At 38.5% G+C, this 18,164-nt stretch overlaps 1 protein-coding gene across 1 annotated transcript; it reads right to left on the bottom strand.

Annotated features, from left to right (window-relative positions):
* Window positions 1-1,402: 1,402 nt before the first annotated feature.
* ProRS-m (prolyl-tRNA synthetase 2-like protein, mitochondrial) lies at window positions 1,403-16,973 on the bottom strand. The gene is made up of 9 exons (XM_074107937.1): window positions 16,636-16,973; window positions 15,634-15,876; window positions 15,096-15,176; window positions 13,770-13,950; window positions 12,300-12,412; window positions 11,732-11,850; window positions 10,631-10,727; window positions 8,420-8,568; window positions 1,403-1,574 (listed from the first exon to the last, which is right to left on the bottom strand). The coding sequence occupies exons 1-9, from the start codon at window positions 16,726-16,728 to the stop codon at window positions 1,415-1,417; spliced, it is 1,236 nt and encodes a 411-aa protein (XP_073964038.1). The 5' UTR covers window positions 16,729-16,973; the 3' UTR covers window positions 1,403-1,414.
* Window positions 16,974-18,164: the final 1,191 nt, after the last annotated feature.

The following is an 18,164-nucleotide window of genomic DNA, read 5'->3' as shown; positions in this document are numbered from 1 at the left end:
TGAGGACTTTGAAATCAAAAACATATCATACCACATTTTCCATACTTTACACAACACTAGGGCAGTCCCCTAAGCCTGTGAGTGCGAGTGAGAGATACCTTTAAAATGGTTTAGGACTCAGTTCGCACGTTGCAGTGGCGTAGCGTGGACTAAAGTAGACGTGGGCGAAGTCGTATCAGCGAGGCCCCTTTTCTATGGTCGCATCGCATTTTTTATTTGACTGGATGGCAAACGAGCACGGTCTCCTGATGGTAAGAGATCACCACCGCCCATAGACACCTGCAACACCAGGGAGATTGCAGATGCGTTGCAACCTAGAGGCCTAAGATGGGATACCTCAAGTGCCAGTAATTTCACTGGCTCTTACTCTCCACGCCGAAACAACAGTGCAAGCACGGCTGCTTCACGGCAGGATTAGCGAGCAAGATGGTGGTAGCAATCCGGGCGGACCTTGCACAAGGTCCTACCACTTTTAGAGGCCTCGTGAGGCCCTTTTAAGTACGAGGCCGTGGGCGAGGGCCCACTCCGCCACGCCTAGCTACGCCACTGCACGTTTGAAATAGCGTAGTATACATTATTGAATATGAGAGTGACGGTCGATTGAGTACGAGGGAGATTTCCATTTTCCAATTTTCGTAGTAGCCCCCCTGGGCGAACATTCAGCACTTTCGCGGCGTGTTCAGGGTTTCGCCATGTCTGTCTGTCTGTACGTCGGCGGCTTTGCTCAGGGACTATCAGTGTTAGAAGCTGTAATTTTGCACGAATATATATGTAAACTTATGCCGACGAAGTACATTACAAAATTTTTTAATTTTTTTTTTTAGAGTAGCTTACCTTCCATAGACGTATGTGGGGGTGTTTTTTTTTCTCTCATCCAATCTTGTAGTGTGGGTATCCGTTGGATAGGTCTCTTAAAACCATTAGGGGGTTGCTAAGACGATTTTTCGATTCAGTGATCTGTTTGAAAATATTCAATTTTTAAAGTGTAAATTTTCGTTAAAATCGGGCGTCCCCCCCTCTAAAATCTAAACCGGTTGGTAAAAAATTTTGAAAAAATTCAGGATGGTAGTAAGTATATTAAACTTACAAGGAAAACCATAACGGCTAAGTTAGCTTGAAAATTATTAGTAGTTTAAGAGTAAATAGCAGCCTAAGGTATAAAATATACCTAAACTTGGAATATTCCGTACAAAATACGAAATCCTTATAAAAATATTACTTAATTTTTTGGTAATGGCTACGGAACCCTATTTCGGGCGTGTCCGACACGCTCTTAGCCGGTTTGTCTAATTCAGTAACGGTGGCAATCCCGAATAAGTTGCAATTTCCGTGGAACCAAGCATTTTATCAACGAATGGTATAGTAGGGTAAAATATTTAAAAAATGAAATAAAACCACAAAAACTGCTCCATCTCTATATTTGCGCGGTTGCCCGACCCGTTTCGACCCCGGCCAGAGCCATCATCAGCTCCGGCCACGTCAGCAGCTGCACGCGTCCACTCGCGCGCAGCTCGAAGCGCGGAGGAGTCTCTAGAGCTGCCTTGCCGATCACTATCACTTCTGGATACCCCATTCTGAGACAAAAGAAAGGAACATCTCAAAATTTTTAGTAAAAGACGTCATTGGGTCAATCAACTTTTTAGTCCTGTTATTCTGTCCGTAACTCAGGAGACACTTTGATAGAAAACATAATATATACTATACTATTAGCATTCTTAGGAGATGAGCCATGAAGGAATTGCCTTAAGGGGACCCCATGCCCCAATGACCTTCGATCCCGTGGTTTTCATCGTTTTTCGACAAGTTTTGAATCGTATCTCCTACTTTTGCACTACAGATAGAATTATAAGTCAAACGGCTATCGTTCTCCAATCTTTTATCTCCATTTTTGTCTACCGGATTGAAAAAAAAAAAATACTTAATTTTGTATGATTTTTTTAAACATTACCTATCTGAAAAAAAAAAAAACACTTATTTCGTATCTCTGTTGACGTGCAAGATCTAACATAACCGAAGTCTACATATTGGTTCGTCTTTGACGTCTCTAAAAAAGGTCGAGGGCTTTCATTTGAAACTAATTAACACAAAAGTTATGGCCAGAAAACCGGTTTTTTTGGCCTAAAATTTGTTCAACTTTGATGCCAAACATCCGAAAACAATGAACTTTGCAGTAAATATGGGATACTATATTGCTTAAAGCCGTTGTTGTTGATATAATAAGCTACAAAAACATTAGAAAACTTAGGAATTCAGATCGAAGGTCATTGGGGCATGGGAATAATAGACCGTAGGACTACGTTTTGAGGCTTCAAAAATATTAAAGTTGTTTATTTTCGCATATAGCTTCCGGAGCATTTGCCCAACCTAATACAAAAAATTGTGTCATTTTGGGTGCCTGCATAAGTAGAAATTTAGGTATTAGTGTTCCATTAGTATTGGACGAAAAAAAAAATTAAAGACGAAAATTTTACTTTCTTATTAATATCTGAGCAGTAACTGATGTACATAGGCATTTTGTGTCATATCCATCCACGGGAATCCTGATTTTTAACCAGTACCTAACATTTCGCCCAACTAACTCTAAAAGAATATTACAGTTTGTTAAAAAGATGTCAGACGTTTTAAAATACTGATATTTGTTTATCCAAAATATTTTTGTGTCAAATTCATCCACGATATTATAGATATTTTTTTTTTTAATACAATACCCTGTAAAACCCACAAAAGAAAATTCAAGTTGTTAGAGTTTACGTGTTTTTGATTATTAACGGGTGTAAAAAAAACACTATTCATAATTTGTGTCATTCATCCACGGATTCTCATTATTTGAAAAAAAAACCACCACGAAACGTACTTCGCGCGAATGGCGAGCGCGGGAAGAGTACATCGGGTGCTTGAGCGCCGGCTGGCAGCGTTCGTTTGTTTATATTACCCGCGCTTCGCACGCGTAATCTGACAGTTTAATTGATTTCGAGATTTTACTGAATTCTCATGGGTAATCCCAAAATTACATCAGTTTTTTTTTTTTTTTTTTTTTTTTATTACACTGGATGGCAAACGACAAATGGGTCTCCTGATGGTAAGAGATCACAACCGCCCATAACATCTGCTCACACCAGGGTTATTGCAGACGCGTTGTCAACCTAGAGGCCTAAGATGGGTACCTCACGTGCCAGTAATTCACCGTCTGTCTTACTCTCCACGGCCGAACACAACAGTGCAAGCACTGCTGCTTCGGCAGGATTAGCGAACGAGATGGTGTAGCATCGGGCGGTACCTTGCAAAAAGGTCCTACATGCTGAGTTATCATTGACTTGTATTAAAAACAGCTGTGCAAAATTTATGAATTTAAGTCTAGCGCTTGTCATTTCGAGATTTTATGCCTATCCCATGGCAATTTTTACGAGATACCTACCTAATAAGTTTTAGTTTTTTTTGCTGATTACTTTTGGTTGACTGTAATTTCATTGTTATCTAAACAACACTTCCGTACCAAATTTCAAATCGATGTCATTAATCACTGAGGCGTTCCCTTCTGAGGAGACGCTCCTGGCTGCTTTACCAAGATGTTACTACCAGATACCGGTGTGAAGTAAGCGGCCAAAAGTTAGCAGCCGATTATAACCCAACCCAATTAAGAAGTTTGAGGTTTTATTTGCATTTGTGAGGTCTGACAAAAACACACACACACTAGTTGATATATATATACAAACTAGTTTATATTTAGATGTAGTATGACACAAAGTTTATATTTAGGGACAAGTATTCAACCTGAACGTCTGGTGAAGCAAGAGAATTATTGCCAGCTACACCAGATTAAAACAAGCAGCATATAAAACTTCGAAACTAAAATGAAAAAAAAAACACCAACATGGAAATGCGAACCTCTTCAGGTCTTTCCATAAAATAACACTGGATACTAAATGCTTTCTACTAAAGCTGCAACTGCTAACTAACCTCAACTAGTCTAGGAGCCACGCCCGATTTAATGAAAGCGGTGTATTTTTTTTGTAATAAAATGAGAAAAACGACATGTTGCAAATAGCAAATACGAACCTCTCCAGTATTTTGTGGCATGTTATTACGCACGTTGAGAGCTTTCGATCAACGCTTCAAGTGTCCAGTAACCTCATTTTAGTTTTGAAGAAAAGGTAGATTTAAAGTTAGCGGCCGAAAATAATCACAACAAAAATAAAAAAAAACATTGATTAGAAAACGTGTTCCTTCCAGATATTTTATTAATACGATTATGCATTTGAAAAGATTTCCATCAAATCTGAAACTGCCCATAACCAAAGCCTAGTACGGGAGTTACGCCCGAATAAAAGTAGGCGGCCGAAAAATTTTGCAGTAATATGACAAAACGACCAACTTGGAAATGCGAACCTCTTTAAGTCTTTCCATATTATAACACGGGATACAAAGCTGCAAGAATTTACTAACCTCATCTAGTTTAGGAGCCACACCCGATTTAAAGAAACTGGCGTATTTTTTTTTTGTAATAAAATGAGAATAACAACTTGTTAGAAATGCGAACCTCTCCAGTTTTTTTCTGGCATATTATTACGCACTACGCCTACTTTTATTCGGGCGTAGCTCCCGTACTAGACGTTGGTTATGGGCAGTTTCGGATTTGATTGAAAGCTTTTTAAATGCATAATCATCTTATTAAAATTTCTGGATGAAACGCATTTTCAAATTGTTTTTTATTTTTATTTTAGTTTTTTTTTTCGGTCGCTAACTTTAACTCTACCTTTTCTTCAAAACGAAAGGAGATTAGTGGACATTTGAAGCGTTCATCGAAAGCTCTCAGCATGCGTAATAATATGCCAGAAAAAACTGGAGAGGTTCGCATTTCCAACATATTGTTATTCACATTTTATTACAAAAAGAAATACGCCGCTTTTTTTTAAATCGTGTGTGGCTCCTAAACTAGATAAGGTTACTAAACTCTTGCAGCTTGTATCGAAAGCTTTTAGTATTCAGTATTATAATATGGAAAGATTTAAAGAAGTTCGCATTTCCAAGTTGGTCGTTTTTTTATATTACTGCATACATTTTCGGCCCCCTACTTTTATTTGGGCGTAGCTCCCGTACTAGATGTTGGTTATGGGTAGTTTCGCATTTGATCGAAGCTTTTGAAATGCATAATCATATTAATATATAATATCTTTCCAGATATTAATATAATATCTAGGAGGAAGGCGTTTTCCAATCAATGTTTATTTTTATTTTAGTTGTTTTTTTATCGGCCGCTAGCTTTAATTCTACCTTTTCATCAAAACGAAACGAGGTTACTGGACATTTGAAGCGTTGATCGAAAGCTCTCAGCGTGCGTAATAACATGCCACAAAAAACCGGAGAGTTCCCGTTTCCAAATTGGATGTGGCTCCTAGACTAGATGAGGTTAGTTAACAGTTGCAGCTTTTATAGAAAGCTTTTAGTGTCCAGTGTTATTTTATGGAAAGATTTGAAGAGGTTCTCATTTCCATGTTGGTGTTTTTTTTTCATATGGTGTAGCTGGCAATAATTTTCTTGCTTCACCAGACGTTCAGGTTGAATACTTCTCCCTGAATATAAGCTAGTTATTGTGTTTTTGTCACTCTTATGAACACACAAATGCAAATAATAACTTAAACTTCTTAATTTGGTTGGGTTATAATCGGCCGCTAACTTCACACCGGTAGGATTGTTGACGCTAAGCGCTGCTATTTTAGATATGCAGTGACGCGATAGCCAGGTTTTAGAGCTGGGCACACTCCTTGACCATACAAGATATCCATCTTCCTTTAAGTTCGAGTGAGAGAGAAGGGGCTTAGGGGCTAGATCACATCCTACTAATATTATATATGCGAAAGTTTGTATATCTTGATGTTTGTTACTCAATCATGCTTTAACGGCTGGGTAGCATTAGCTGAAATTTGGGATACTTATAGATATAGATATCGATTTAAATTAACTATATATATGCGTGACGACACGACACGACAGATAAATACAAATCCGACTTTAGCGTCATAAGCAGGATCCACGTCAAATTTCGATCATTAGAATTTTCGAACTTAATGCCAATCAGTTAAAGTTAACATTAGTTTTGTCGACTAACATACCATTTCTAAATTTTTATATAAAATACAATACAATACAATGACTCTTTATTGTACACCAAAAATAGTAAGCGATACAGAACAGGTACACAGAATGAAAATTACAAGGGTAAACAACAGGCGGCCTTATCGCTTAAGAGCGATCTCTTCCAGGCTTAGAGCAACGCGGGCTTCCTACCGGAAGGGAGCAACCTTAGCGTAGATTACCTTTAAAATAGTTCTGGCGTTTGTTGCGGGGGAAATGTGCATACAAGTGCAGTTCGGCTTATTTAGATGCAAAAACAAAACTGCCAACTGACTGTAATGACGACGTTAACACATAAATAATCCAACAATACACTAATAATTCGTTTACAGATGACTCCAAACTAACACATTGACAGTAACATCATTAAGTCATCGCTTTATCGCTTATGCGATTTATCGCTTGACCGATCCGAAATTTGTACCGCTAGGACTCGATGTTGGTAAACGAATCCGACAATAATGTACGTCTTTGTTGTTTAAATGTAATTAAATAGCAATAATACGATAACAATTTACTTCCATGTGAAATGTAACACCATAATTTTGCAAGCTTGATGTCCCAGATCTCTTTTTACAGCAGGAAACTGAACAATTCGGTATTTTTAGCACCGCCGCGTTCACTCGCGCTTCTCGATTCGGTCTAATAGTTTGAAATCCGAGCGCGCCTTGTTTTATAAAATTCGTATGCCCAATTGGGCTTGTACTTTGACAGAGAGGAACGCGTCGAATGGCTACTCCCTTCCGCCCGGGTTGCTCTAAGCTTCCAGGCAACCTTTTTTATATATAACTATCAGCCTTTTTGATTCTTAAATTAATGTACCTATTATTTACATACTTCATTATTTGAATAGTTACTACATTCAGAGTATGCAAAAAAATAAAGTTATGCAATTTGTTCATTACGTAGCGCAGATAAAAGTCAGTCAATTCAATACTCATTAAGTTATATAATAGGCGAAGTACATAGTTTAAGGCCAGCGAAAAAAAATGAAAGAGTTAAAAACATTGCAGGATCGCTATACTCGACAACAATGTCGCATTTAAATTTTATTATTATCAAGTCTCAAACTTGGTCACGGTAATATCTAAGTTGGCACAAGTCAGGGCTATTACGAAACTCGAAACTTGAAGTTCGTGTCGTGCGGTCCCTCTGACACTTACAGTATTTAATACGAGAGCGAGAGGGACAGTACGATACGAACTTCGAGTTTTGAGTTTCGCAGTAGCCCTGCTGTACCTACAGCCAATTCAATCTGGTTCCAGAAAAAAAAAACTAGCAAATCAAAATAACAAAACAAAACAACTGATACCTACCCATTAGGTATCAGTTATTTTGTTAGAACCTCGGACTTTTTTTAATGTGTGTGAAACAGCTCGTGGTGTTTTCAGAGGAAAAATACACCTGCAGTTTTGATATAAAATTAAATATCGTAATACATTTTGAGAAAAATGTTTATATTAGTCTCGGCTGGAATAGCAATTGCTGGCTTTGTATAGTTAAACGGACTCGCAAGTTCGTTCGTTAATACTCATACTCAGCCAGCAATTGCCTACTTACATGCGACGACAGTACTTGTATTATCTAATATGAATGCTTCCCATAGATGAAATCGTACCGAACGAACGTGTTTGCGTGCTTATGCCCCCCGTCGCCCCGCCGCTTGACCGCGCGGCCCGTTTCGACCGCAACCATTTGTTTTTATGTTTTTATTCATTTAAATATCGTGGGCGAAAATGACACAAATTTACAATGTCGATTTATCATGCATTTATGATATAAAATATGTGAACTCTAATGACTATAATATTTTTTTGAAGCGTTTGTAGGTTAAGAAAACAAAATAATTTAAAATCTTAAAATTGCGTGGTCTAATTTGGCACAACTTTTTTTTATAGGCGTATGTAAGTAATCTGAAATAGGAAATAAATATTTCATAAACTGTAATATTTTTTTTTCACACCATTTTTACATACTGTCCATATAACAGTTTGCACTGGACGAAAATGACACAAATTTGGTTTACATACTCCACAGGCTATCCTAGATATGATGCCATAATTATTTTTAACTTTAAATTTATTTTGCGAGATTTATTCAAATAAAAAAAAAACAACCACAAATCTTCAAATTGCTGAAAATGCAGGCAACAAAAATGACACAAAACGCTACAATAAGCTTCATAGGTACGACTGTACCCACAGGCAAAAAATAAGAAACTTTAGAATTCTTGAAACTTAATACCTCAAAATAACGTAGTCCTATCGGCCTATAAATTGGCCACTCCTTGTCGGCCATCAGCAGCCGTTTACCGACGGTCATCTGGTGTCTGTCGTCGCACAACAAGTCGCCGCGCAAGCTTGTCGTGTGCGACAACTCCTCATACAACTCCGACACGCGGGTTGGGTCGTACAATGCCCACTCTTTGGAGCCCTCCTGTGGCCATAGAAAGATAATCTTATTTAAGAGCGTTTATACCTGCTGAGCTGGCAACGTTGTTAGTTTTTCTCGATTATTCCATAAAAATTGAATGAAAATTAATAATGTTGTCTGATAGAACACTTCTTAATATATAAGTAATGTGTCTACTCCAATATTATTCGTTATAGACTTTTGTTTTCTTTAAAAACCGGTCATAAACATTAATTCGTTTTTAAGGAATATAAAAGTTTATCTCGAATAATTATTGGAGTAGACACATTTAACTTATATATTAAGAAGTGTTCTATCAGAAAACATTTATAATGTGAAAGTTTGTGAGTGAGTGAGTATGTTTGTTACTTCTTCACGCTGAAACGGTTCGACGGATTTGGATGAAATTTGCCAAAAAGATAGTTTATAACCTAGATTAAAACATAGGATACTTTTTATCCCGATATTCCCACGGGATAGGGATAAGATCTCTAAATAACGACTGCTGGGCTTAGAATCTTGAAATTTGGTAAGTAGGTATCTGGACATCTGGAATAAAATATAGGCTACTTTTTATTTCGATATTCCCACGGGATAGGGTTAAAATCACGAAACAAAAATCGCTGGGCTTAGAGTCATGAAATTTGATATGATTGTTGATGTTTTTAATGTAACGTTAACGAAAACAACGATTTAACTTTCGGGAATTCCCACGGGAATTTTTAAAAATCTCTGAATTTCAATTCAGCGGCTGGATCTAATAATTTACGTGTGCGAAGCGAAGGGTAAACACTAGTAAATAAATAAATATCATGGGACACTTGACACCAATTGACCTAGTCCCAAACTAAGCAAAGCTTGTGCTATGGATACTAGGCAACGGATAAACATACTTATATACTAGGTAAACTAGAGTTTACCTGTGGCTTCGCACGCGTACACTATTCGATGTAGTACCTATTTACATTAGAAATTCCGGGATTTTTTACAAAATTCCCCTGGTAAATCCCAAAATTTATATCGTGATCTTCACTAATGGTGTGTTAAGAACAATTGTACAAAAATTCTTGACTCTAAGCCCAGCGGTTGAAATTTCAAGATTTTATCCTATCCCGTGGGAATACCGGGAAAACAAGTAGCCCATGTGTTATTTCAGATGTCCAGCTATCTACATACCAAATTTCATTCAAATCCGTCTAGCCGTTTTAGCGTGAAGAAGTAACAAACAGACACACACACATACAAACTTTCACATTAATTATAATATTAGTCGGATACATACTTAGATACATATTAAACATCCAAGATCCTAGAACACATATTCGTATTATTCATACAAACATCTGCCCCGGCCGGGAATCGAACCCAGGACCTCAAGCTTCGTAGTCAGGTTCTCTAACCACTTGGCCATGCGGTCGTCTGTTTTAATAAAGAGTGACGTCACGGACCCCCCCAAAAACGAATTGTTTTTAAAAGTTTCGTGCAGGTTTCCTCACGATGTTATCCTTCATCGTAAAGCTCGTGGTAAATTCCAAATGTATGTACATGATTTACGAAAAAGTCAGAGGTGCGAGCCGGGGTTTGAACCCACGATCCTCTGCTTGAGAAGCCATAGGTCAAATCAGTAGGTCTCCACAGCTTCTTTATATAATACAATATTTGACTATTTTGTATATGTTTTATGAATTAAAACTACACAATGCCCTTATCAAATAGAGAAACAATTTTTAAGCTGCCTTTACAAATAACAAAGTTATAAAGGTTTGAAATTCAAGATTAGACAGAGAAAGACATACTGGCATGTGACGTCACACGCTAGTACCGCCATACTTGCTGCATAAGAAAGAGCGTTTGAGAAAGAGACAGGTATATAGATTTTTCAAAAAATCACTATAAATCCAATTTTCAACCGATTTAAATTTTCTCTTCGCTAAACACTATCTGTATATCTATATTTTCATAATAATATTAAGATATGGCAAATCCAAGAGTTGTCAAATACCGTATTGATAGGATTTATTTATTGTGGCGTTCTAAGGGGGCTTCTGTCCAACAGTGGGCGTCTTCCAGCTGATGCTGGGCATACCTTTGGTCCGATCAGTATAGCGCGGTAGGGCGCTATAGCCGCCGGCCAGCGGAGCGCCGTGTCTGTCGATAGGGCTTCCAAACTGGCACCCAGCAGCCTGCAATATAAAATTAATATACATCTTTTTTAGGATTCCGTACCCAAAGGGTGCCAACGGAACCCTATTGATGAGACTCCGCTGTCCGTCCGTCTGTCACAGGGCTCTATCTCTTGAGTCGTAATAGTTAGACTGAAATTTTCACAGATTATGTATTACTGTGGCCGCTATAACAAAAAATACTAAAAACGGAATAAAATAAATATTTAAAGGGGGGCTCCCATACAACAAGCGTGATGGTTTTGCTTTTTTTCACAGAGTCTTTAGTTGTATAATCACTTTAAATCACTCTAAATGATTGTCAAGGCATGTTTCTTCTTCTTTTTACCCGACTGCCCGAAGGAGGGTTATGTTTTTCGAGCGTATGTATTTATGTATGTATGTACCGTATGTATGTATGTATGTGGGTATGTATGTCCATTTCTTTGGTCCTCGCTGCAGCCTAAACGGCTGGACGGATTGTAACATATGAGGTATCATTGAATTCGTCATAACTGTCGGAGTGACATAGGCTACATAATATTTCAATATGGCGTGTGCGAAAAAATATATTTTGTATTGTCAAACTTTTGTTACTGTCTCTTCTGTGCTCATTTTGAATGCCAGTTTCTGGTGAAATGTGTGAGGTGAGACCATAAAAAAAAACATTTATTCAATTTATTGAGGGTACATTATTACATTACCGCTGGTGCCTCTTTTTAAGTAAAAAATACCTGTGCTAAGAGACACCGTTACTCTGTAAACAGGTATCTACTTTGTATAGTGGACCATAAAATGTAATACCAGCTTTTGTACCACATTTTTACACAAAATAAAGATATTTGTATGTGTATCTGTAAAAATACGTATTTAAGGGGTTCCCCCATACAACCAACTTGTTTTTTTTTTACTAATCTCTAATGTTGTATACATAGATGGTACGGAATCCTTCGTGCGCGACTCCGACTCGCACTTGGCCAGCTTTTAACTTTTTGTATGATAACAATAAAGAGTATAAACAATACCTGGTGATTCCTATCCCGTAGCAAGACATATGCAGCGGCTGCGGGGGCCCACTGGGTGGGACGCAGTGGGCGCCCAGCGTGGCGCTGTACCGCGTGCCCAGGATAAACGTGTGCCCCACCTGGCCAAGTCATCATCACCATCATCATCCAAATAAATCTTGTATATTAATAATTTCGTCAAGGGGTACGGTAGACTCGAACGAAATGTACATCAAATTGAAAAGCGTAAAAAATTAGTCAATCCGAGTCGACAACTTGTAGGCGGAAAATTCGCATTATCGAGTATATTTTTATTTATTTATTTTATTATTATTTATTTCGTTCTCCATTGTGACCTCTTAAAGGCCCCACACACGGTACGATTCGTCGATTTTCATCAGATCGATCGTACAGAGGAATCGTACCGTATATGGGTTGAATATGAGACAGAGACATCATAGTTATTTGGGCAAATAAGATTTAGGAGAAATATCTACGTGAAATACCGATACGTAGGTTAGCCCTCATTGTGAAAAGTTCTAATCTTCACGTCTTGTATTTTGAATCCTGTTCTACCGAGAGCTCTCACCTCAACGCTGCTGACGCTGCCTCCGTCGGTGGGCACCCGGTCCTCCCCGGCGGGCGCGGGCAGCTGCCACTCGTGGGACTCCGAGCCGCCCATGTCGCCGCACTCCGCCGCCACTGGCGCACGGGAAACAAAATACTAATAATACAAGTTGACTGAAAGTCACTGACGTTTCTCAGAGAATTAGTTCGTTGAAGTGGCGTTGGGCTGGCCACGTCTGTCGCAGGACCGATGAACGGTGGAGCAGACGAGTCCTCGAATGGAGACCACGGACGGGGAAACCTAGTGTAGGGCGTCCTGAGGCACGGTGGACGGATGACCTTAAGAGGGTCGCTGGCGGCGGATGGATGGGCTGGAGACTGTTGTGGCGCGCCATGGAAGAGGCCTATGTCCAGCAGTGGACTGCTGTAGGTTGATGATGATGAAGTTGACTGGCAGAGATCCCTCCAGGAATAAGTCCACCTTTGTACTTAGCACTTTTTTTTGGTAACGGTACCCCACCTACTTCCTTTTTCTAAATAAATAATGATTTCTGAAATTATCGCGATTAATACATGAAATAACTACCTACCGAATAATTCGTTTAAGTTTGTAGTCGTATATCGTCGTAATTGAAAATAATAATGCTTAAATACACAGACAGACATTATAATTAGGTTTAAATAAATAGGTAAGATTAACGATTACATTTATTTGCACATATCTAAGCTATACCTACATATAAGTACCACTAAAAGTCATTGGTAGTACCTACTTATAGTACTAGGGTTCTGTGATAGTCAGCCCTGTGAATCTTACGCACACATTGACGCGTGTACAGACATCGTCGTGCTTATGTAGTAGATTCCTGTATTGGTGTGCATAAAGAGTTATTGTATTGTTTTGTAGATTCAAGAACGCGTATTTTGTACGGCGTGGCCGCCGTGTGATAAAAATATCGAGCATGCCACAGTGTTGCGGTTTCCGAAAGACAAAACTGTCTCAAAACAAACACAGACATTCATTGCCCCGGAACGCATATTTGCCATAATTAATTTCAGGTAATGCAGAATATTCACAAAATTATTCTAATTATAAATAAACCCGCGTAGCTCACCCAAAAACATGACATTTGACATTTGACGACCAGATGGCCTAGTGGTTAGAGAACCTGACTACGAAGCTTGAGGTCCCGGGTTCGATTCCCGTGTCGGGGCAGATATTTGTATGAAAAATACGAATGTTTGTTCTCGGGTCTTGGGTGTTTAATATGTATTTAAGTATGTATCTATATCTATATAATTATATTTATCCGTTGCTTAGTACCCATAACACAAGCTTTGCTAAGCTTACTTTGGGACTAGGTCAATTGGTGTGAATTCTCCCGTGATATTTATTTTTATTATTTTATTTCAGAAACCTCTCGCTACACTAGCGCCTCTAGCGGCGAATTCATACGCGATAGCCCTCATTGTTTATAGTTCATTTACTTACCTCTGTATACTTTGAGGTGCAGATCTTTAAATAGTTTCTGGTACGCGTCGGTAACGCGGTGGTACGTGGTGACAGCATGTTCGTGGGAGGCGTGCGCGCCGTACGCATCGAGCATGCGGAAACTGCGCGCACGCAACACGCCGTGCTTGGGGCGGAGCTCGTCGCGGAACTTGTCGCTTATCTGGAATGAGAATGAGTATGGGTATGAGAATGGAAATGGGAATGAGATTATTTGGTTGCCCTGATAACCAACAAGTTGGAAAACCCCCGACTTTGTCACTTCAAAGTTCATTATCTCAAAAATGGCTGAACCGATTTTGACAAAACATATCTAAGAACCATCGCCAGAAAACCTGTTTTCAATTTAATAAAAACGCGTTTACATCGGTCCACCCGTTTAAGAGTTACAGTGCCACAGACAGACAGACACAGCGGTCAAACTTATAACACCCCTCTTTTTGGGTTCGGGGGTTAAAAAACCAGCGCCATGACTGAAGAAATTCAGACATCGGCATTTGCTGAATGGTATTCATTTTGGTGCACTGTTAACTACTGTTATATTTAGATTAAGATTACAAAACTTTTTTTTAAAACAATTTTTTTGCTATTCTATTCATCATAGAAATGGAAGAAGCGCCCGCGCAACACGCCTTGCTTGAGACGGAGCTCGTCGCCGAACTTGTCGCTTCTCTGGAATACATGCAGCGTGTGCTATAATAATAATAATAAATAAATAAATATAAATATCACGGGAAATTCACACCAATTGACCTAGTCCCAAAGTAAGCTTAGCAAAGCTTGTGTTATGGTACTAAGCAACGGATAAATATAATTATATAGATATAGATACATACTTAAATACATATTAAACACCCAAGACCCGAGAACAAACATTCGTATTTTTCATACAAATATCTGCCCCGACACGGGAATCGAACCCGGGACCTCAAGCTTCGTAGTCAGGTTCTCTAACCACTAGGCCATCTGGTCGTCTAAATGATAATTTGAATAAAACAGATAAATGTGCATAAGAATGTGTTTGGAAATGGAAATGAGAATGATTATGGGAATGAGAATGAATATGAGAATGGAGATTAGAAAGGAAATGGGAATGGGAGTGAGAATGAATATGGAAATGGGAATGAGAAAGGAAATGGGAATAAGAATGATTATGGGAGTGAGAATGAATATGGGAATGGAAATGAGAATGGGTATGGGAACGCGAGCGTGTTCCTAAGAAAATGGGTCATAACACAAACAACAAAATTTAAGTAAAATTTTAAAGTTTAAGTAAAATTTTTGTTATTTTAATGAAAATGCGCTTACCTGGTACACTAAGAGTGGTAGCTGCTTATATGACAATGGTCCTACATCGGCCAGTAAGTCTGCTATCGCCTCTTCGTGTGTCTGCAATGTTACATAAATAACAATAATATACATTTACCATTAATTGACTATACATCAATTTTAAAATTTAGATTATATCTACTTAATATTATAAATGCGAATATTTTTAAGTCTGTTTGTTTGTTACTTTATAAATAAATAAAATAAATATCACGAGACAATTCACACCAATTGACCTAGTCCCAAAGTAAGCTAAGCAACGGATAAATATAATTATAAAGATAGATACATACTTAAATACATAGTAACATTCATATTTTTCATACAAATATCTGCCCCGACACGGGAATCGAACCCGGGACCTCAAGCTTCGTAGTCAGGTTCTCTAACCACTAGGCCATCTGGTCGTCTAAACTCAAACTTCATCTCGTTTAAACCTGTCTTTAACTAACCCTTCTCGTTTAAATCTATCCCATTTGCTGTCTTAGTTCATAAAACAAGTAAATACCATACCCACCGGAGCCAAAACAAAACTCCTCCCAGTCCTATCTTGAACCTTCAACAGCTCCTCGCTCATCCTCCCTGTTTTCTCCCATAGATTAGCAGCAGTCAGCGCAGGCAGGGACAGCCTCTGCCCTCCAACCTCTTCGATGCGATGCCGGACTAGGGCTTCCAGCTTGTCCACCGCCCGGAGAGCGAGCGGGAGGAGCGCGAAGAGACCCGAGGCTGTTGGACGAATGAGCCCGCATTCTAAGAGGAGCTGGAATATATATTTTGTATCATGAAAGCTATTATAAGTAAGAAAGTTTCAGGTTGTTTATTAATCAACCATGAATTAATGTCTAAACTGATTTAGATGAAATTTGCTGTGGAGACAATTTAAGTCACGGCCAACACTACACTTCCACTGAACATATATATAGTTAGTGTTTAGTTTAGGTTTTGTAACTAAGGGACCCCATACATCCCTGTATTTTTATTATTCTTTTCTTGTAATTTTTTCTTTAACTTTAATTTTATTATTTTTTTGTAATTATTCTATTCTGAAAAAATTACTATCTGCCAAGTTTCTTGCGGCGCATTCTTCTTGGCAATGATGGTCTTTCTGAAAGCGCTGGTAGTTTAAAAAATGACGTAAAAGTGCCCATAAATTGCAGACTATTTTAAATATAAATTGCGGCCTAAATTATTTAAATTAATTTTTTTTTTTTAAATAACAGTACTATTCAATAACAGTCGCTCCAGTTCTTTTCCTAAAGAAATAGTATAGTTATAAGTTTGTACTTGTTAGAAAAAAACCGTATCTTCACACTAAAAACGGAAGCATCTACAAGACTAACTTTATACGAAGCTTTGGAAAATCACAGAGTATTTTTTATTAAATCAAAAAATATATACTGAGCGGCAAAAAATCTAGCCCTCAAATGTATGCAGAAATAGGTAATTTTGTATGCAGAGTGGCCAAATTTTGTGTCGCTGAGTATATTTTAAAACTTCTAGTGTTTTATTATAACCTTACCTTTTGACTTTTGCACGTAATTTCAGTATTCTTTATCTTAGCGTTCTTTGGTATAGTCAGGAGAGGCTGTAGTAACTGAGAAACGAACTTCATTGTGTAATATTTACGTATTTCTCTTTAAATTTCTTCATGAAAACAAACCGTACTTCCACAGCTGACTATGACATTTTCATTAAATATGGTACCTCTGAACTACTTATTATTTAATCGTTTCTTAAAAGTGAAACTGAATGTAATCCTTATCATAGCAGCACACGGAATATTGTTGTTTGAGTGTAGAACAAGTACAAAATAACCTACAAGCGTAATTTGCTTCTACTGTAACATTTTGACGTTTCTCGCATGCGTTTAGTTATTGCAAATCAACTAGTAAATTACGTAATATTGAGGCCAATTTTTTTTTGTTTGAATTTAATTAAATCTAAGATAATCCTAGTGTTTTGAAACCGTGTGAGATGAGATTCACCTGATTTCTTCACATCCTCCTGGGGATAAACAATGAAATGTCGTCCATACAGTTTGTCTGAAAATTTTATTTTTATCATTATTTTAAAATAGGTACGCCAGATATTATTTTCTTCTTGATTAACATTCCTAAGCTTTCTTTGTTTTGCTAAGCTTTCTGGCTAGAAGAATGTTCTGTCGCTTTAGAGAAGTCAAGATAAAAAAAACCCTGCATAAATATTTTTTTGAGCATTGGTAGTTTAGGAAAGAAATGCTAATGCCGTAATATTTTATTGATAAATTAATCACCATGAAATCTGTAAACAGGTTCTTCTTTTTTTGGCGTAACTTCGTACCGCATGGTAGGTATAGTTTGGCACGACTTAATCGACTTAACTCATAATTTCATACCGCATAATCGTGTTTGGCCTAACAACTCGTGTGGTGTGAGCACAATACATAGACAAAGAGACAAACAAAGTTTTCTTCTCTCTTTATATCACCCTGCCCTTTATTTCGGGGGATGATTTACGACGCTTTGGTTCACTCAATTAACTTCATTACGGCTTTTCTTCTGAACGCGTTAATCGACAGAAATGGCGCCACTGTGCAATGTAAGCACCGCGGCATGTGGCATCGTCAAATGCCACAAACATGACGCAGGCGTTCTCAGCCTTGGGTATAGTATAGTCAAGGACACTGAAACAGGGGCGTGGCCAGCCGATGGCCCAGAGGGGGGTGGGGCAGGTTGATATGGAGAATGAGAAAAGTGTGAATTGTAGGTATTTATCGGAATTGGTGAATTCATTTAGACTTATATATGTACTCTGTGATTTAGACTAAAGACTGGTTTGGTTAGGTTAGGTTAGGTTAGGTTCTTTCCGCCCGGAACAAGACCCACCTGCGGCAACCGCAAAGGGTCATGGCGGTTAGGGTATCGAGGGCGTACCGCACCACCTCGTTCGAGGCGGCCTGCGTACTGGCGGGCACCCCACCGTGGGAGCTGGATGCCGAAGTGCTAGCCGACGTCTACCAGCGGGTAGCCGAGGCGCGCGCCAGAGGGGAACGGCCCTGTCCGGAAGAGA

This window comes from Choristoneura fumiferana, chromosome 26 (genome assembly GCF_025370935.1).
Source record: "Choristoneura fumiferana chromosome 26, NRCan_CFum_1, whole genome shotgun sequence".
Lineage (NCBI taxonomy): Eukaryota > Metazoa > Arthropoda > Insecta > Lepidoptera > Tortricidae > Choristoneura > Choristoneura fumiferana.
Note: the sequence above shows the minus strand (reverse complement) of the source record. Positions and strands in the feature narration are given on the sequence as shown.